At 42.0% G+C, this 21,611-nt stretch overlaps 1 protein-coding gene across 1 annotated transcript in view; it reads left to right on the forward strand.

Annotated features, from left to right (window-relative positions):
• Positions 1-581: 581 nt before the first annotated feature.
• LOC124268473 (kielin/chordin-like protein) overlaps positions 582-21,611 on the forward strand; it is a gene marked incomplete at its 5' end in the record, with an annotated part of 49,022 nt that continues 27,992 nt past the window's right edge. Inside the window, 12 exons of the mRNA XM_046703453.1 lie at positions 582-765; positions 1,333-1,512; positions 2,692-2,864; positions 3,219-3,404; positions 4,067-4,246; positions 4,832-4,990; positions 5,610-5,721; positions 7,501-7,905; positions 7,944-8,543; positions 8,717-8,784; positions 9,966-10,136; positions 11,073-11,246. Coding sequence (XP_046559409.1) covers positions 582-765; positions 1,333-1,512; positions 2,692-2,864; positions 3,219-3,404; positions 4,067-4,246; positions 4,832-4,990; positions 5,610-5,721; positions 7,501-7,905; positions 7,944-8,543; positions 8,717-8,784; positions 9,966-10,136; positions 11,073-11,246 — 2,592 coding nt within the window. The remainder of the gene's footprint in view (positions 766-1,332; positions 1,513-2,691; positions 2,865-3,218; positions 3,405-4,066; positions 4,247-4,831; positions 4,991-5,609; positions 5,722-7,500; positions 7,906-7,943; positions 8,544-8,716; positions 8,785-9,965; positions 10,137-11,072; positions 11,247-21,611) is intronic.

The following is a 21,611-nucleotide window of genomic DNA, read 5'->3' on the forward strand; positions in this document are numbered from 1 at the left end:
TCTTTTCTTTTTCACGTATTGCTCCAGTGCGTTCCTCCTGTGACAATTCCATCGGGCTGTGGGTGTAAATTCCATCTCCTTAAGCACTACACAACCTTCCATGTCAACGTCCACTCATCAGCCTCTCCGAGAATGCTGTCCATCTAGGGTGTGTCCTCGTGATGTATCATTGTGGTTCTCTTGTCCCATAGTGAAAAACAAGATTTGTTGGATAATTAACAGTGAATAAATATTAACGTTTTAATGGAAGCATGTCAATAATATTGTTCCAACTCCACCCTTATTTCTGGGTCTTCATTGACCTTTATTGGTCAAGAAGCGCATAATGCGCGGCCAAGGACGCTTTGATCACTCAGATGAAAAGCTTCATTCTTTGATCGTGATCTTGTAATGGGATTTCTCAGCTAATGGCCATTATTCCTAATTAATACTAACTAATTTAATATAATGCCATGCTGATAAATATTTTGGACAAATCTAGAGATTGATGTTATGAGTAGTGTCCATGTGCAAACAGACAAAGACCTATCATGGAAACAACTGGTTATTAAGATTCATTTGCTGTCTTGGTCTGTTTCTAGAGCAAGGCCCATGAAGGTTCTCAGTACAATGATGGAGAGGCATCCTGGTTCCAGCTGGCATCCTGTGTCAGGTGTGTCATTGTCGTCAACGGCATCATCAATCACGGTCGCACCCGTGAAACCTGTGCCTTGGAGTGTACCCACGGTCTAGTGAGGGATGGAGCTTGCTGCTCTGCCTGTACAGGTAGGAGTCATGTGACACATGAGTAGGCGTCACATGACATCATGTGGGGGATGAGGGCTGGTTGAGGACACATGAGTGTTAGGTCACAGGACCTCTTTTAGGGGTCCGGACTTGGTAACCGGTGTGTAAAGGTAGACGGTATGTATGACGTCTGTTTATGGACTGTTTGATGTCATCTATTTTCAGACCTCATGTATGACATCTATAACAGACCGTATACATGACATCTATTTATGGACTATGTGATGTCATCTATTTTCAGACTGCATGTATGACATCTATAGCAGACCATATACATGACATCTATTTATGGACTATGTGATGGCATCTATCTTCAGACTGCATGTATGACCTCTATAATAGACCGTGATACATGACATCTATTTATGGACTATGTGATGTCATCTATTTTCAGACTGCATGTATGACATCTATAGCAGACCATATACATGACATCTATTTATGGACTATGTGATGGCATCTATCTTCAGACTGCATGTATGACCTCAATAGCAGACCGTATACATGACATCTATTTATGGACTATGTGATGGCATCTATTTTCAGACTGCATGTATGACAGCAGAATAATCCAGGATGGAGAGACGTTTGTGAGGAATGGGTCGCCATGCCAACAGTGTACATGTAAAGAGGGGAACATAGAGTGTCAACTCGGAGGGCTTTGTCCCCCGCTGCCCTGCAAGAAGACTGAGACACCACAGGACCAGTGCTGCCCTCGCTGTGCAGGTCAGTAGATCATGTGACCTTGTCATGAAATAATGACAGCATCAGGTGGCCATTGTAATGGTAGTGACTCCTGATAGGATCCTGGTTATCTGGTAAAATGTTTCTGTCACACCCAACATAAGTGCATGAGATACTGCAAGTTGATGCTGCTGTTAATACAAGACATCCAGGAGTAGGAGTTATATTTTTTGTTACTGGTCCTGACTCCTACGACCGCCTCCATGGTGTCCGCCCGGATAGCGGAAGGTCGCGGGTTTGATCCCCGACCGCGTCATACCAATCGACGTTAAAATATGGTACTTGTTGGTCCTCGCCTGGGGTTCGGCATTAATGGTTACAACAAGGACTGGTCGGCTTGGAGTCAGTATAATGTGTCTGAGTGGGGTATTCATGCTTCACTGCGGCGTGGTATCTCAGTGGGCTACCACTATAAAACCAGCTTAAGTCTGGGCTAGTACAAGCAGCCATACATACACATACACACGCATGCACGTCGTCATATGAGCGAAATATTCTTAAGCACGACGCTAAAACCCAATTTTCACCTCACCTCACCTGACTCCTAGACATGGCCAAGGTATTTGTGCATACAGTAGGTCTTATAGTTGTGTAGTACTGGTACCAAAAGTAACCCCAACAGCGACCCCAACAGTGACCCACAACAGCATCAGAGTTACAGTGATTGAGGAATTCTCCTTCTGATGAAAACTATTATCTGTCTGTGCCTCATGACTGTGTAATGGCTGAGGCATTCTTCATGGTTTCAAGAGTGCACATATGAAGGGCGACCTATCGCTATGGGGAAATGATCACGAAGGACAAGTGCTCTCACTGCGTGTGTCGTGAAGGTCAGTATGTGATTCGGGGCGGTGGGGTAGCCTAGTGGTTAAAGCGTTGGCTCGTCACGCCGAAGGCCCGGGTTCGATTCCCCACATGGGCACAATGTGTTAAGCCCATTTCTGGTGTCCCCCGCCGTGATATTGCTGGAATATTGCTAAAAGCAGCGTAAAACTAAACTCAGTCAGTCAGTCAGTATTTGATTCAATTAAGTAAATATTATTTTTTTAATTTGCTGCTTCAGTTTGCAAAAATCTTGCACGAAAAACTACAGAAAATAAGTATATTATTTCCTACACTTGCAATCATGGTGTATAAAACCTGACTCTCTCCTTGTTGTAGGCCAGGTGACGTGTGATCGAGTCCCATGCCCCCAGTTGCGGTGTTCGGACCCACAGACTGTTCCAGGAGCGTGCTGTCCTGTCTGCTCCAGATGTGAATACTTCTCCAAGTTCTATGAAGATGGACAGACATTTGTCTCACCTCGAGATCCTTGCGAGTCTTGCCTGTGCAAAGTAAGTTGGGTTCTTGTGTGAGCAAAGTAAGGTGATGATCCCATTCTTGCAACTTTGATTAAGTGAAATTCTGCCTACGTGAATTGATGTCACATCCTTTTCAGGGCCTGCACTCTGGCGGACCCAGAGGGGGTGGGGGTGTTTCAGTCCCCAATGACTTAAGTCCTCTTTGACGATTTTTTGTTGCATTGGCGGAGCCCCCCCCCCTGTATGTTCTAAATATGTGACATTAACATCGTTGTTACATCTTTTCAAGTTCCACTCACACACTAAAAGTAACAGAAATTTTATCTTCCCATATTGAGGATGATACGACTGAAGCTCTAGTATATATGTGGTGCTGTCATTGTGTAGGATGGGCAGGTGGCGTGCCGCAGCATCAAGTCGGACTGTCCGGCCGTGCAGTGTACACATCCTGGGTCTGTACGCAACCAGTGCTGCCGACAGTGTGACAACTGTATGTACCTACGTCGCATGTTCCGTAACGGCCAGAAGTTCACGCCCCCTGGTGGGGACCAGTGTCAAACCTGTGTATGCAGGGTAAGTTTCACATGTCTGTGTGTCTGAGTCTTGGGGTTTGCTGATTGTAACTAAAGAATTGAATTTGAATTCCAAATTGTGCCTCAAACTCCATCCACAATTAGTACAATAGGCATAAATTCTCCTTTCTGATCTCCCTCCTAAGCTTTTACCATATCTTAGTGTTAAATGTGACCTGGTTGCTATGTGGTCAGGCAAGTGCTCCCATGTCTCAAGTGTGTTTGTATGTCAAGCAAACGTTTCTTAGAAATTTGTTTGTGGAGAATAGTACTTGATGACATGTATTGTTCAAAACAGTGAACAAATGATGATGATGATGATGATAATGATGATGATAATGATGATGATGATGATGATGATGATGATGATGATGATGATGATGATGATGATGATGATGATGATGATGATGATGCAAAATTGTCATTGATTAAAAGATATTTTTGCCAGAATTCTATGATAAAGGGTTCAGCTCCAAAAAAATTGTCATGATTTGCTTCAAACTTTGTCACTACCATATCTGTGCACATGGATTTCACCTGTGGTAAACAGGTAAACATCTGAGATATGTGAAACAATGGCCAAGGCAATGTGAAAGTCCCTCACTCACTCAGAGGGAAGTGTTTGCAGTGTTACGTCATGTTGTTGATCGTGTGGTGTTGCAGGATGGGAGCGTGACGTGCAACAAGCTGGAATGTCCAGAGCTCAACTGCCTCAACTCGTACACCCCTACAGGCCATTGTTGCCCGATTTGTCGCATGTCCTGTGAGTATGGAGGCCGAGAGTATCGGGAGGGTCAGACATTCCCCAACCCCCGGGACGAGTGTTCAGTGTGCACCTGTAGGGTGAGTAAACAACAGTTGCATATGTATTTAATCGTGTGATATATAGCATCCTTCTTATTTGAAAAGAAAGCTTGTGTTTCCACAAAAATCCTTACATCCTTGAGAACAGAGTTTTTATGGTTTCTGTACATATCTTTTTCCCATTTTAACTTAATAACCACATATATTAGTAGTTTGTCCCATGTATTCCATTAGAGCTGTTGAAGTGGTGGCAGGTCACTGGATATTTTACAGGTGCTTCATTGAATTGCTGCCACTAACAATGCCTGCAACAATGTCTATAATGACATTACAGTGTCACTAATATAACTGCATGTGTATATTTTAAGAAAGGGAGAATAAATTTTGCATCTGGAAGGAATATATAGGATGGGAGATTTAGGGAATGTCCAAATATTTTGTTTTCACAAAGTGTTGATCTATATGATTGTGGTTTTCAAAGATTCTTTGAGGGAATCGATGGGATGGGAGATTTAGTAAGTCAGAATGTTGGCAAAACATTTTGTAATTACAAGTTTGATAAAGGTTGAATGATGGTAATATCTATTAATGTGTCCCATACCAAAACTGATCTCATCTTTCCAGGACAGTCGTAGTAGAAAGCGGCGGCAAATGTCCATCGTCCATGTGCCTGAGCCCCTGCCACTCTGCCCTCGGGACTGCTGTCCCAGCTGTGAGTTCTGCCTGTATGACCGCATCTTCTTCGAAGCAACCATCAGCACTTCATCCACCCCAGCAACCTGTGTGAGGAGTGTGTGTATTGTAGCGTGAGTCTACTGGTTACTTATTTTACTGGCTCCTCTTTGGACATGCTTACAATACATCACTGAGTCGCAGGAGGCGAGATGGTTGGGTGACTTGTGTTTATTTAAGTAAAGGAGAATATATTTTACATTTGGAAAAGAATGGCTATCCACCTGAAGAAGGGGCAAGAATTAGCCCAGAAACGTTGTAAAAATAAATCAAGAAGTTGTTATCCATAGGATTTTGTCTTAAAATGATGGAAGGATTGGACATTTTGCAGATGTCCAAATGTTTTGTTTTTACGCTTTGTTTACAAAAAGAATTGTTTGTATTTTAAGTATGCAAACTTTCATTTAGCTAATCACAATGACATGTTTCTGTCGATTATTTTAGAATGGATAATGAAATTTTGTGTTAAATACTTTTGAAATGATGCTTAATTATTTGATGGCACTGGAGTCAGTATATTATCCAGAGTATTGTATTTATTGTAAGGAGAGTTATGATATTGATGATTTCGTTTTCTGACAGAGTGGGTCTGTGATGTGTACAATGATAGACTGCCCTAAGCCCCCCCGGTGACAAACTCCAATGCCCATGGCGGACAATGCTGTTTTAGGTGCCCCAAGAGCTGCACGTACCAGGGTCTATCCTACGAGGATGGACAGACGTTCAAGCAGTCCACGAAACAAGTGTGAAGAGTGTCTGTGTCGTCAAGGTGTCGTGTCCACGTCAGCTGTGACTCGTGTGCACGAGTGTCATGCCGACATCCAGCGGAGGAGGGTTGTTGCCTGTGCAACAGTAAGTGGGGAGACTACACTCCAGTTTACAATCTGTTACTGGGTAAAGTGGAGGAATAATATATCTTTGAAAATAAACTTTAGTTTCTTTGAGTTTTCGTAAAGTGTTCTGGCTTTCTTAGGAATTCATTCATGGAGAATAATATGTATGGTATGTATGACCATACTTAATATGCAACTGAGGTCGCAACCCCAAGTTTACCCAGCGTATCAGTCTGTTACGAGAAATACCCAGGACAGATTTACCACATTAGCCTATTTTTGAGGCTGCTTTTAAACTACCGAAGTAAAATGTGCACTGTTCTTTCAACTCCCATTCTGCACACTGTGTACTATGGACAGAGTATATGAAACCAGTTCTCCATGCTTGTCCCAATCCAGTTAATGTTGGGACAAGATGGTTTCAGTGTGTGAGTTTGTTGATTGTATTTTTTTGTCTCCAAATGCCCTGGATTTCACCTGACATTTGATGTTTGATACTACCAAATAGTATGTTCAAGGCACCACCTTTTTTTTAATATTGTTGACAACTTAAAAAGAACAGATTCTTGTTTTTGTAGCTCCAAGTTTCTTCAAAGAAAGCAGCCATATTGTAGAAAATGAAACATTATGAGGTATTCATAGTTTTGATAATTTCCTCAGAAACCATTGAAGCTGAAATTCACATACAGTACTTATTTCAACCAATGAAGACACCCAAATGTGCAAGCCGTTTGAACTGATTTAAAAATAATATTCATGACCAGTACACTGTCATGTTTTTTCAGAATATACTGAAATTGGTATGTTTTTAGTTATTTGTGGAGTCCATCACATATACAAACACTGTTCTGTTGAAACTGACGTCACAACTGAAAAATCAAATAAACTGTATGTTTGATACATCAAACAAAGGTGTTTGACTTCTGTTTTACATGATATTAAATGTTTTTCCTTGCAAGCTTGTAAATGTTTTTGAACAGAGTCATCATCTTCACAGAACAACTGAACAATTAAAGTGGAAACATCACATGATTGTCCCCAACAATGATGACACCTTAATTTGTTTAAGAATCCAGTTGAAAAATCAGTGGAATGGTCTAAAAAAATATAATAGAGTTAGTTCATGTATAGTGAGTTGAGTTAGAAGTGACATTTGACTTAATTGTTCTAGAATTTTAATTTTTGTCCTTGTTTGACCTGTTATTATTTTCTCTGTAAGTAAATTTGCACCTGATTTCATGATTAGAATATAGTGTTAGATCAGTGTATGAAATAAGGCCCATCCGACAGCCCGGGAAGGGCTATCTTTCTGATGGATGATCTAAATTTACAGCTAGCTAGCTATGGACGGGTGAAAAAAAACAATTCCGATAACATTCCCACTTGCACTGACTGGTAAAATCTCTTCCGGGCTGGTAAGTTTTAGGCTTATTTCATACACTGGTTAGATGTGATGAATTTATCAAGAAAATATAGACGTTTGTTAAGTATCAGTCTTAAACTGTTGACATTTTAAACAGTTGACTGCATATCCAGGTAAGCTATTAATTTTCAACCACTGATTTTCTTGTTCCAGACTTGAATATGTAAAGGTTAGTCTGATATAGCTGGAATTAACTCAACATTAAATCACCTACTCATCTGCTAGGCATCACTCAGTACTTCTTTATGTTTCAATTTCCTGTTCCATAATGTCTGCTGACAGTTGGAATGTTTTAACAATTTCAGATTGTTTCTTCAAAAATCAGTTATGGCGCAATGGGCAGAAGTTCCCAGACCCTCAAGACGAGTGTTCAAAATGTCGATGTCAAAATGGAGAAGTGTCTTGCCAACGTCAGCAGTGTCCGCCGGTATCATGTCGAAACCCTGTTATTGAGAACTGCTGTCCTGTTTGTAGGGAGTGTGAGTACCAAGGGCGGAGAATCGGCAGTGGTCAGACATTCACCCGTGTTGGTGGGAGCTGTGAGACATGTGTCTGTGTAGAGGGAAACGTGGAGTGCCAGCGGAAGATGTGCCAGGAGGTAACATGCCAACACCCAATCGAACGTGACTGTTGTAAAGAGTGTACAGACTGTTTCTACCACGGCCGGCCCTTTAACAATGGGCAGTCATTCCCAGACACCCAGGATCGGTGCAAGGATTGCCACTGTATTTCGAAGCGTGCCACGCAGTGAGCAGCGTGTGCCCCCGAGCTCCGTGTAAGAACCCAGTGAAGACTCCAGGTCACTGCTGCCCCCGTTGCTCTGACTGTGAACACGAGGGTCAGCAAGTGCGGAATGGTCTTCGAGTGCCACATATATCAGATCCATGTATGGAATGTGAGTGCCGGCGAGGCAATATGGAATGCTTTAAAAGAAGATGTCCTGATACCGTCTGCCGGAACCCTGTTACACGAGGCTGTTGTCAGGAATGTGATGACTGTTTATATAATGGCAAGGAGTACAGCAACAGACAGACATTCCTGGACCCGACGGACCGCTGTAAGGCCTGCAGCTGTGTGGATGGCAACATCATCTGCTCCCCGAAGCAGTGCCCTCGTGTCACGTGTTTGAACCCAATGCAAGGGGAGTGTTGTCAGGAGTGCTCCAACTGCCTCTTCCAGGGTGCTGTGTACGACAACGGTCAGGAGTTCCCCGACTCAGCCGATACCTGCAGCTCCTGCTACTGCAAGTCAGGAAACGTGGAGTGCACAAGGAAACCCTGTGCCAATATTGCATGTTCCCATCCAATGAGAGACGGCTGTTGTCCGTGTAAAGCGATCGAGGATGCCGGTTTGAGGGCAGGGATTATCGCGGAGAAGGAAAAGACGGAGCCGTGACTGCCAGGTGTGTGCACGCAACGGATGGGAACATGCGGTGTTTCTGGAGTACTGCCTTAATCGTCAAATGCTCCAACCCGGTCTCTGTGGACTGCTGCCCGGTCTGTGGAGACTGCATGTTTGAAGACAGGAAGTTCCGCAATGGTCAGACGTTCCCCGACGTGAAGGATCCGTGCAGTGAGTGTGTGTGCAGGGTGAGGGCATGTTGGAAGGTCAATTATGATGTTCAGAAGTAGTCTGTTTGTTATAGATCAGTCACAGCGTTCAGATGTAGTGTCACAGTGTATGTGTTAGATGTATGTAGTGTCACAGAGTCTGTGTGCAGATGTATGTAGTGTCACAAATTATGTGTTCCGATGTATATAGTGTCACTGTTTATATATGTGGTGTCACAGATTATGTGTTCCTATGTATGTAGTGTCACTGTTTATGTATGTGGTGTCACAGATTGTGTGTTAGATGTATGTAGTGTCACAGATTATGTGTTCCTATGTATGTAGTGTCACAGAGTGTGTGTTCAGATGTATGTAGTGTCACAGATTATGTGTTCAGATGTATGTAGTGTCACAGATTATGTGTTCAGGTGTATGTAGTGTCACAGAGTGTGTGTTCAGATGTATGTAGTGTCACAGAGTGTGTGTTCAGATGTATGTAGTGTCACAGATTATGTGTTCAGGTGTATGTAGTGTCACAGAGTGTGTGTTTAGATGTATGTAGTGTCACAGATTATGTTTAGATGTATGTAGTGTCACAGATTATGTGTTTAAATGTATGTAGTGTCACAGATTATTCATTTAAATGTATGTAGTGTCACAGATGTATGTAGAATAATTTATTGTTTGATGTTAATGACATCAGATACTACATTCAGCTGTTCTCAGTTATTATCATAGAGTTTGAATGTATTTTGTGTGCAATCAGATTAGACGTAGATGATTATAGGCACTGTTTATACCAATGCGTAGTCACAGATTATGGCAACCTCTGTAGTCACAGATTATGTCCAGCTGTGAAGTTACAGATTGTTTTGTTTTGGTCATTTGTGAATCACACATAAAGTGAAGGCTGCGACCTGTCCTAAGGCACATGTGAGTGAGTGAGTTTAGTTTTACGCCGCTTTTAGCAATATTCCAGCTATATATCACGGCGGGGGACACCAGAAATGGGCTTCACATATTGTACCCATGTGGGGAATCGAACCCGGGTCTTCGGCGTGACGAACGAACGCTTTAACCACTAGGCTACCCCACCACCCCCCTAAGGCACATGTGCAGCCATTGTCAGGACATCAGTAAATACAGAGGATATACATGTAAGCATGAAGCAGACTAATATGCCTCCATGTCAGACACCTCACAATGTTGTTGTCATTCAGGATGGAACATTCAAGTGCAGCAAGAAGTCATGTCCGGCTCCCAAATGTCAAAACCCAGCACAAGGTCAATGCTGTCCTGAATGTCGGAACTGTGAACTGAATGGAAAAATATTGGCACATGGTCAGCGATTCCCCGCTGAGACAGATCCATGCAGTACGTGTGTTTGTCAGGTGAGAATAGGTCACATGACTTAGTTGATCACCTGAATATATACATTGGCTGCAAGATGGGGTTTGCAAGATTGGGGTTTGCCAGAATATATCTCACCTATATAGGGGGAGTGATTGATTGAGTGAATAAATATGGTTTTATGCCGCTTTTAGCAATATTCCAGCAGTATCTCGGCAGGGACACCAGAAATGGGCTTCACACATCGCACCCATGTGGGAATCAACACAGGTCTTATGCATGATGAGCGAATGCTTTAACCACAAGGCTACCCTACCACATCCATAAGGGGAGTTGGGGATGCCATGAAATAATGATGCACCTCGACATTTTCAAATTTGGACGATTTCTGGTTTCCCACTGTGATATTGCTGGAATAATGCTAAAAGCGGCATAGAACTAAACAAACTCAAATTTGAACATTATTGATGGATTGGTCATTTGATTTTGGAAGGGTATGTTATGAAAAATATTTAGGAGTAGGCCATGAACTAATGTTAAAATGAAGGGAAGAGTATGAGACAGTCCTAAGACCAGTCCTTTTATTGAATTAATAAAATGACAGTTCCTTTATATGTTGCCATTCGGGTTAGAATTGATCTTCAGTGACCCATGCATGCTTGTCATAAGAGGCTACTAATGGGACTGGGTGGTCAGACTCACTGACTTGGTTGACACATTTCATCGTATCCCAGTTGCATAGATTGATGCTCATGATGTTGATCACTGGACTGTCTGGTCCATACTCGATTATTTACAGACCGCCGCCATATAGCCGGAATATTGCTGATTGTGGCATAAAACTAAACTCACTCACTCACTTATATGTTGCCATGTCCGAGAAGTTCATCAAGCCTCAGTTGTTGGTGTTGCAGTTTAGTGTACATGTATTGTATATTGTATGATTGTATCTTGTATTGTCATTATTTATTCAACAGCTTGGAACGATCAGCTGCGACCGTCACACATGTGACAAGGTATCGTGTGAACACCCTGTGATTGATTCATGTGGATGCTCAACTTGTCGTCAGTGCAGCTACCGGAACACCACATACAGACACAATCAAGAATTCCCAAACCCTGAGGATAAATGTTCAACCTGCCAGTGTAGGGTAAGTTCTCTTCCATTGTTGCGGGAAATATAATGTGACATGTCTGTTTGTTGTATAACACCTCGCCAATATTCCCACTATATGGCTACGGTCAGTAAATAATCAAATCTGGGCCAGACAATCCAGTGATTAACATCATAAGCATTGATCTACACAATTGGGATACGATGACAACCGAGTCAGCAAGCCTGACCACCTGAACCCGTTAGTTGCCTCTTACGACAAGCATGGGTTGCTGAAGACCAGTTCTTTCTGGTGAAACAGGCAGTCATCAGTAGTCGTCACTGGTGTACATTTTGGAGAAAGGTTACAGTCTGATATGAGATGCTGATTGAAGAAGTATCGAGATGATTTAAATTACTTTTGAATACATGCCCTGTGACATCATAGACATGATCTCTGTGGCAGTTCTCACAATATAAAGATTTTCAACACACTTTTCATCTTCACTGTCAGCTACAACCCAATCCAAATACAGATACAGTAAACTACGTTCATAATGAATCCACTGACAATTAATCCATAATTATGAACTTTGAAAATGAAGATTGGTAGTCCTTTTGTGTTTGTAGTTTACTGTAGTGTACTCTTGCCAAAACATACTCTGCACATGTACAACCCTGGGAACATGTCTCTTCTTCTCTGACTAATTATTTCCCCAACAATTTAGATTCACAAAAATAGGTTGATCTTCACACTAGTGATTTCTTTAAAGATAGTCATGTCTAGTGTTTATTGGGTGCATATGTGTTTACTACTGAATGACGTATATTTTGTGAATGCGTTGGGAGTGGATTCCCTGCGACGTTGCCCAGGCTGTAGATGCCATTAGTTACCTGTTATCCTTCATCTTATTCTAAATGCATGGAAGCGTTATGTACTGTGAATTTCAGATCAGTGTGTTGTTTATTATTGAATATACACTTTCAAAACTTGCTATGAAATCACAAAAGATTCATCAAATAAGATGAAGTCAAGGAAGCCTCCTGGTTTTGAGAGCAAGGAGCAAGGTTTGTGTCTTTCCACCAGGAAGAAATGGAAAGATGGCAAGAGCTCAAAAGTGTAATGTCCACAAGGCTTAGGATCCTTCTGTTGCCGTCTGCTCACTTGCCCATGGATAAGGAGTCGGTGTAACACCAAGCACACACTTACAGACTGGTCATCCCGGCAAGATAGACATGTCGCACAGCCCCAGACAAATGGTTATCTTGAAGCATGTCCCAAGAATGATTCCAATTTCCAACCATAATCCAGGGGTAGAATCCAAAAGGCAGAGCAAAGGAGGTAACTGACAACTTACTAGAATCAACTGTTGCTCTGAACCTTCTTTGTTGATGGGCCTCATTTCAAGGCAAGGATTTGATTGAGTGGGAATATCAGACTGCTTGTCACTGGACCAGACACAGACTTCTATTTCATCAATGTGCGGTTCATAGATCCTGGACTTCAAACTGATGATTACGTTTTATAGAGCATTTCCTTTGGCCAGTCTTAGGATTCTACTCCTTCTTATTCTAGCCCCTCAAAGAAAGAAATTTGCAGATACTGCAGAGCTCATAGATTATCTAGTATGTTAACCCAAATTTCAAATGGAATCACGAATCAGTAACAGCTGGCGCACCTTGGGTTTGAAGCAGTGTTTGACATCTGAAATCAAGTAGTTCCTTTTCCGACAAGTATCAGTCAAGATTCCAGTTTTTCTCTCTGGTCCTGGTATCGTCTTGTGCAAGTGTAAAAAGCCATTAGCACTTTATGATGCTGGGATTGGAAGAGAAGCACTCCTACAATTCCTTGATCAGCATCAACATTTATTCCCTCTGTTCTCTCGTATCTTTCATGTGCTGACTACTTCAGTGCTATCACAGTTTGGTACTGGGTTGCATTTGTATACTTTCTCCCTACCCAAACTTGCTTACAAACAGATGGTCCTAGCCAGCCATTCCATCAGATCTTTCCTTCTTGTTTGAGAACTGGAAATTTTGTAGTTGCCAGTTCAGACTTTTGCTAAATTCTCTGTCACCTTGCCTTCATTGAGTCTTTCAAAGAAGGCTCAGATCTTCTTCAGGTGTTCTTCCAATTCCATGGAATGAATGATGGTATTATCAATGTAGACGCCAACTCCCACTAGATTGCTGGTAATGTTGTTGGAAGTGGCTGGAGTGTTCTTGAGCCCAAATGGCATGACTTTGTATTGATAAAGTCCATCTGGAGTCACAGAAGCTGTAACCCACTTGGCACACTCTCTCAGTGGAATCTGCCAATACCCCTTTATTAAGTCACACTTAGTGATGTTCTTGGCTTGACTGATTCTGTTGATGGCAGTCACTGATTCTTGGTATCGGGTAACAGTCAGTTCTGAAAACAGCATTCACTCGTTTCATTGCATTTCAGCATCTGTAACTACCAGCGTTGGCACAAGAATACGAGATAAACTATAACTATCACTATGACTTGGTCAGTGATGTCAATATCCAGTATGTATTGAACTTCCTTTTTCAAGGCTACAAGTTTGATTTGATTCATCTGACAGGGATGTTCTCAGTCACATCTTCAACCTACATGTTCATCATGACACACTAAATCTGTAAAGCAATGAGTGTGTGAGTGAATATGGTATTACACAGGTTTGTGCAATATTCCAGCAATATCACGTTGGGGACACCAGAATGAACATCTGAAAACAAGTGAGGGAAATCTTGAATTAACTCTTTTTTGCTAAGGTGGCAAATGAAATATCAACTAGGTTAGCTAAAATTTCAGAATTGCATAGCTAAAGACTATCATAGTCAGCAATACATACTATCATACTTTACAAAGTCACATCTCTCATGTCACAATCTGATACAATATCTGCATGACCAACTGTGGCAAGATATCAGTGTCATTTCTTTCATGATACATTCTAATAATGATTTCATGGCGAAGTTGTGTCTTTCTGAAAGCCTGAATGTCATTATCACTGACTTTGCTGGGGTACAAATTGTCCCCAGCAACACAATTTTTTTTCGAAAGCATAGTCCAAAATGATGGAACTTGGTCCAACAAACATGTTTAAGACCTATGATTAACCCGTTGCTCCTTAAAGTGCTGTAGAAGTCCCTGAACAGTATGGTCAAAGACATTGTCAAAAGGATGGAAAATGGACTCCCTTACAACACCATATGAATGTGTCAATCCCAAACCTGTCCTTATCATGTACCAGTGAGTGCTGTCCTGGTGTCCTGGATTTCAGATGCATTATCTACATGACCAACTGTGGCAAGATATCAGTGTCATTTCCTCATGATAAGTTCTAATCATACTGACATGGTGAAGTTGTGTTTTTCTGAAGCCTGAATGTCATTATCACGGACTGGGATACATTTCAAATTGTCCCCAGCTACACAATTTTTTTCGAAAGCATAGTCCAAAATGACAAATGTGAATGACGATCACAAGAAGGATACCAGAAAAGTCTTGTGCTTGTTGTATTTAAAAATGTGGGAAATGGTAACTAAGAATCCTAGCATCAAAAAGTGCTAGTAGTTGTGTTCAACTGGCACTGGATGATACAAGGTTCCCAAGTAAGCAAGTTTGGGCAGGGTGAAAGTAGCCTCTGTACCCCAGTATCAAACTGTGATAACATTGAAGTAGTCATCACAAGAAAGATACAAGAGAACAGAAGAATAAAAGTTGATGCTGCTGCAGGAATTGTAGGTGTGCTTCTCTTCCAATCCTAGCATCATAAAGTGCTAGTTGCTTTTGACACTTGCACAAGACGATACCAGGACTAGAGAGAAAAACTGAAATCTTGTCAGAAGAGGAACAACTGGAACTCGGATATGAAAAACTGCTTTGAACCCCAGCATCTGGAAGTGCTATAGTACTGTCGGAAATAGAAAAAAATTGTATTTTCTCAATCTCTACAATTTATGTAGTTGATATGTGAAGAAATATCTGCTAAGTTCAGCCTAACTACAGTCTAAGTGGTAGAGAGATAGGAAACGGAAAAGGACTTTACTGAGGGGAAATTAGTGCAGAAATGAGCAATGACCAATGCGGTTTTGCGATGTGAAAACTGCTTTGAACCCCAGCATCTGGAAGTGCTAGTTGTTAGAATACACAAGCACAATCAGATACTTGGATATGTGGCAGTGGTAGAAAGTGATGCTGTGGAAAGGATGAGAATGACACTTCCCTACCCCAGTATCAAACTGTGATAACGCATGTGAATGGTGATCACGAGAATGATACCAGAGAAGAGAAATGTGCTGGTGGCCTCTTGCTTGTTGTCTGTAAGAATGTGGTATATGCTAACCAAGAATCCTAGCATCAAAAAGTGCTAGTAGTTGTGTTCAACTGGCACTGGATGATACAAGGTTCCCAAGTACGCATGTTTGGGCATGGTGAAAGTAGCCTCTGTACCCCAGTATCAAACTGTGATAACATTGAAGTAGTCATCACAAGAAAGATACAAGAGAACAGAAGAATAAAAGTTGATGCTGATGCAGGAATTGTAGGTGTGCTTCTCTTCCAATCCTAGCATCATAAAGTGCTAGTTGCTTTTGACACTTGCACAAGACGATACCAGGACTGGAGAGAAAAACTGAAATCTTGTCAGAAGAGGAACCACTGGAACTGGATGTGAAAACTGCTTTGAACCCCAGCATCTGGAAGTGCTAGTTGTTAGAATACACAAGCACAATCAGATACTTGGATATGTGGCAGTGGTAGAAAGTGATGCTGTGGAAAGGATGAGAATGACACTTCCCTACCCCAGTATCAAACTGTGATAACGCATGTGAATGGTGATCACGAGAATGATACCAGAGAAGAGAAATGTGCTGGTGGCCTCTTGCTTGTTGTCTGTAAGAATGTGGTATATGCTAACCAAGAATCCTAGCATCAAAAAGTGCTAGTAGTTGTGTACAACTGGCACTGGATGATACAAGGTTCCCAAGTAAGCAAGTTTGGGCAGGGTGAAAGTAGCCTCTGTACCCCAGTATCAAACTGTGATAACATTGAAGTAGTCATCACAAGAAAGATACAAGAGAACAGAAGAATAAAAGTTGATGCTGATGCAGGAATTGTAGGTGTGCTTCTCTTCCAATCCTAGCATCATAAAGTGCTAGTTGCTTTTGACACTTGCACAAGACGATACCAGGACTGGAGAGAAAAACTGAAATCTTGTCAGAAGAGGAACCACTGGAACTGGATGTGAAAACTGCTTTGAACCCCAGCATCTGGAAGTGCTAGTTGTTAGAATACACAAGCACAATCAGATACTTGGATATGTGGCAGTGGTAGAAAGTGATGCTGTGGAAAGGATGAGAATGACACTTCCCTACCCCAGTATCAAACTGTGATAACGCATGTGAATGGTGATCACGAGAATGATACCAGAGAAGAGAAGTGTGCTGGTGGCCTCTTGCTTGTTGTCTGTAAGAATGTGGTATATGCTAACCAAGAATCCTAGCATCAAAAAGTGCTAGTAGTTGTGTACAACTGGCACTGGATGATACAAGGTTCCCAAGTAACGCAAGTTTGGGCATGGTGAAAGTAGCCTCTGTACCCCAGTATCAAACTGTGATAACATTGAAGTAGTCATCACAAGAAAGATACCAGAGAACAGAAGAATAAAAGTTGATGCTGATGCAGGAATTGTAGGTGTGCTTCTCTTCCAATCCTAGCATCATAAAGTGCTAGTTGCTTTTGACACTTGCACAAGACGATACCAGGACTGGAGAGAAAAACTGAAATCTTGTCAGAAGAGGAACCACTGGAACTCTGATGTGAAAACTGCTTTGAACCCCAGCATCTGGAAGTGCTAGTTGTTAGAATACACAAGCACAATCAGATACTTGGATACGTGGCAGTGGTAGAAAGTGATGCTGTGGAAAGGATGAGAATGACACTTCCCTACCCCAGTATCAAACTGTGATAACGCATGTGAATGGTGATCACGAGAATGATACCAGAGAAGAGAAATGTGCTGGTGGCCTCTTGCTTGTTGTCTGTAAGAATGTGGTATATGCTAACCAAGAATCCTAGCATCAAAAAGTGCTAGTAGTTGTGTACAACTGGCACTGGATGATACAAGGTTCCCAAGTAAGCATGTTTGGGCATGGTGAAAGTAGCCTCTGTACCCCAGTATCAAACTGTGATAACATTGAAGTAGTCATCACAAGAAAGATACAAGAGAACAGAGGATAAAAGAAGAATAAAAGTTGAATAAGAGTTCCTGATGCAGGAATTGTAGGTGTGCTTCTCTTCCAATCCTAGCATCATAAAGTGCTAGTTGCTTTTGACACTTGCACAAGACGATACCAGGACTGGAGAGAAAAACTGAAATCTTGTCAGAAGAGGAACCACTGGAACTCTGATGTGAAAACTGCTTTGAACCCCAGCATCTGGAAGTGCTAGTTGTTAGAATACACAAGCACAATCAGATACTTGGATACGTGGCAGTGGTAGAAAGTGATGCTGTGGAAAGGATGAGAATGACACTTCCCTACCCCAGTATCAAACTGTGATAACGCATGTGAATGGTGATCACGAGAATGATACCAGAGAAGAGAAAGTGTGCTGGTGGCCTCTTGCTTGTTGTCTGTAAGAATGTGGTATATGCTAACCAAGAATCCTAGCATCAAAAAGTGCTAGTAGTTGTGTACAACTGGCACTGGATGATACAAGGTTCCCAAGTAAGCAAGTTTAGGCAGGGTGAAAGTAGCCTCTGTACCCCAGTATCAAACTGTGATAACATTGAAGTAGTCATCACAAGAAAGATACCAGAGAACAGAAGAATAAAAGTTGATGCTGATGCAGGAATTGTAGGTGTGCTTCTCTTCCAATCCTAGCATCATAAAGTGCTAGTTGCTTTTGACACTTGCACAAGACGATACCAGGACTGGAGAGAAAAACTGAAATCTTGTCAGAAGAGGAACCACTGGAATTGGATGTGAAAACTGCTTTGAACCCCAGCATCTGGAAGTGCTAGTTGTTAGAATACACAAGCACAATCAGATACTTGGATACGTGGCAGTGGTAGAAAGTGATGCTGTGGAAAGGATGAGAATGACACTTCCCTACCCCAGTATCAAACTGTGATAACGCATGTGAATGGTGATCACGAGAATGATACCAGAGAAGAGAAGTGTGCTGGTGGCCTCTTGCTTGTTGTCTGTAAGAATGTGGTATATGCTAACCAAGAATCCTAGCATCAAAAAGTGCTAGTAGTTGTGTACAACTGGCACTGGATGATACAAGGTTCCCAAGTAAGCAAGTTTGGGCATGGTGAAAGTAGCCTCTGTACCCCAGTATCAAACTGTGATAACATTGAAGTAGTCATCACAAGAAAGATACCAGAGAACAGAAGAATAAAAGTTGATGCTGATGCAGGAATTGTAGGTGTGCTTCTCTTCCAATCCTAGCATCATAAAGTGCTAGTTGCTTTTGACACTTGCACAAGACGATACCAGGACTGGAGAGAAAAACTGAAATCTTGTCAGAAGAGGAACCACTGGAACTGGATGTGAAAACTGCTTTGAACCCCAGCATCTGGAAGTGCTAGTTGTTAGAATACACAAGCACAATCAGATACTTGGATATGTGGCAGTGGTAGAAAGTGATGCTGTGGAAAGGATGAGAATGACACTTCCCTACCCCAGTATCAAACTGTGATAACACATGTGAATGGTGATCACGAGAATGATACCAGAGAAGAGAAATGTGCTGGTGGCCTCTTGCTTGTTGTCTGTAAGAATGTGGTATATGCTAACCAAGAATCCTAGCATCAAAAAGTGCTAGTAGTTGTGTACAACTGGCACTGGATGATACAAGGTTCCCAAGTACGCATGTTTGGGCATGGTGAAAGTAGCCTCTGTACCCCAGTATCAAACTGTGATAACATTGAAGTAGTCATCACAAGAAAGATACAAGAGAACAGAGGATAAAAGAAGAATAAAAGTTGAATAAGAGTTCCTGATGCAGGAATTGTAGGTGTGCTTCTCTTCCAATCCTAGCATCATAAAGTGCTAGTTGCTTTTGACACTTGCACAAGACGATACCAGGACTGGAGAGAAAAACTGAAATCTTGTCAGAAGAGGAACCACTGGAACTCTGATGTGAAAACTGCTTTGAACCCCAGCATCTGGAAGTGCTAGTTGTTAGAATACACAAGCACAATCAGATACTTGGATACGTGGCAGTGGTAGAAAGTGATGCTGTGGAAAGGATGAGAATGACACTTCCCTACCCCAGTATCAAACTGTGATAACATGTGAATGGTGATCACGAGAATGATACCAGAGAAGAGAAATGTGCTGGTGGCCTCTTGCTTGTTGTCTGTAAGAATGTGGTATATGCTAACCAAGAATCCTAGCATCAAAAAGTGCTAGTAGTTGTGTACAACTGGCACTGGATGATACAAGGTTCCCAAGTAAGCAAGTTTGGGCATGGTGAAAGTAGCCTCTGTACCCCAGTATCAAACTGTGATAACATTGAAGTAGTCATCACAAGAAAGATACCAGAGAACAGAAGAATAAAAGTTGATGCTGATGCAGGAATTGTAGGTGTGCTTCTCTTCCAATCCTAGCATCATAAAGTGCTAGTTGCTTTTGACACTTGCACAAGACGATACCAGGACTGGAGAGAAAAACTGAAATCTTGTCAGAAGAGGAACCACTGGAACTCTGATGTGAAAACTGCTTTGAACCCCAGCATCTGGAAGTGCTAGTTGTTAGAATACACAAGCACAATCAGATACTTGGATACGTGGCAGTGGTAGAAAGTGATGCTGTGGAAAGGATGAGAATGACACTTCCCTACCCCAGTATCAAACTGTGATAACGCATGTGAATGGTGATCACGAGAATGATACCAGAGAAGAGAAGTGTGCTGGTGGCCTCTTGCTTGTTGTCTGTAAGAATGTGGTATATGCTAACCAAGAATCCTAGCATCAAAAAGTGCTAGTAGTTGTGTACAACTGGCACTGGATGATACAAGGTTCCCAAGTACGCATGTTTGGGCATGGTGAAAGTAGCCTCTGTACCCCAGTATCAAACTGTGATAACATTGAAGTAGTCATCACAAGAAAGATAGAACAGAGAATGGAGAAGAATAAAGTTGAAGTTGATGCTGATGCAGGAATTGTAGGTGTGCTTCTCTTCCAATCCTAGCATCATAAAGTGCTAGTTGCTTTTGACACTTGCACAAGACGATACCAGGACTGGAGAGAAAAACTGAAATCTTGTCAGAAGAGGAACCACTGGAACTCTGATGTGAAAACTGCTTTGAACCCCAGCATCTGGAAGTGCTAGTTGTTAGAATACACAAGCACAATCAGATACTTGGATATGTGGCAGTGGTAGAAAGTGATGCTGTGGAAAGGATGAGAATGACACTTCCCTACCCCAGTATCAAACTGTGATAACGCATGTGAATGGTGATCACGAGAATGATACCAGAGAAGAGAAGTGTGCTGGTGGCCTCTTGCTTGTTGTCTGTAAGAATGTGGTATATGCTAACCAAGAATCCTAGCATCAAAAAGTGCTAGTAGTTGTGTACAACTGGCACTGGATGATACAAGGTTCCCAAGTAAGCAAGTTTGGGCAGGGTGAAAGTAGCCTCTGTACCCCAGTATCAAACTGTGATAACATTGAAGTAGTCATCACAAGAAAGATACCAGAGAACAGAAGAATAAAAGTTGATGCTGATGCAGGAATTGTAGGTGTGCTTCTCTTCCAATCCTAGCATCATAAAGTGCTAGTTGCTTTTGACACTTGCACAAGACGATACCAGGACTGGAGAGAAAAACTGAAATCTTGTCAGAAGAGGAACCACTGGAACTGGATGTGAAAACTGCTTTGAACCCCAGCATCTGGAAGTGCTAGTTGTTAGAATACACAAGCACAATCAGATACTTGGATATGTGGCAGTGGTAGAAAGTGATGCTGTGGAAAGGATGAGAATGACACTTCCCTACCCCAGTATCAAACTGTGATAACGCATGTGAATGGTGATCACGAGAATGATACCAGAGAAGAGAAGTGTGCTGGTGGCCTCTTGCTTGTTGTCTGTAAGAATGTGGTATATGCTAACCAAGAATCCTAGCATCAAAAAGTGCTAGTAGTTGTGTACAACTGGCACTGGATGATACAAGGTTCCCAAGTAAGCATGTTTGGGCAGGGTGAAAGTAGCCTCTGTACCCCAGTATCAAACTGTGATAACATTGAAGTAGTCATCACAAGAAAGATACCAGAGAACAGAAGAATAAAAGTTGATGCTGATGCAGGAATTGTAGGTGTGCTTCTCTTCCAATCCTAGCATCATAAAGTGCTAGTTGCTTTTGACACTTGCACAAGACGATACCAGGACTGGAGAGAAAAA

The sequence above is a fragment of the Haliotis rubra genome, unplaced genomic scaffold (assembly GCF_003918875.1).
Source record: "Haliotis rubra isolate DU_JTF1 unplaced genomic scaffold, ASM391887v1 Scf1382, whole genome shotgun sequence".
Taxonomy (NCBI): Eukaryota; Metazoa; Mollusca; class Gastropoda; order Lepetellida; family Haliotidae; genus Haliotis; species Haliotis rubra.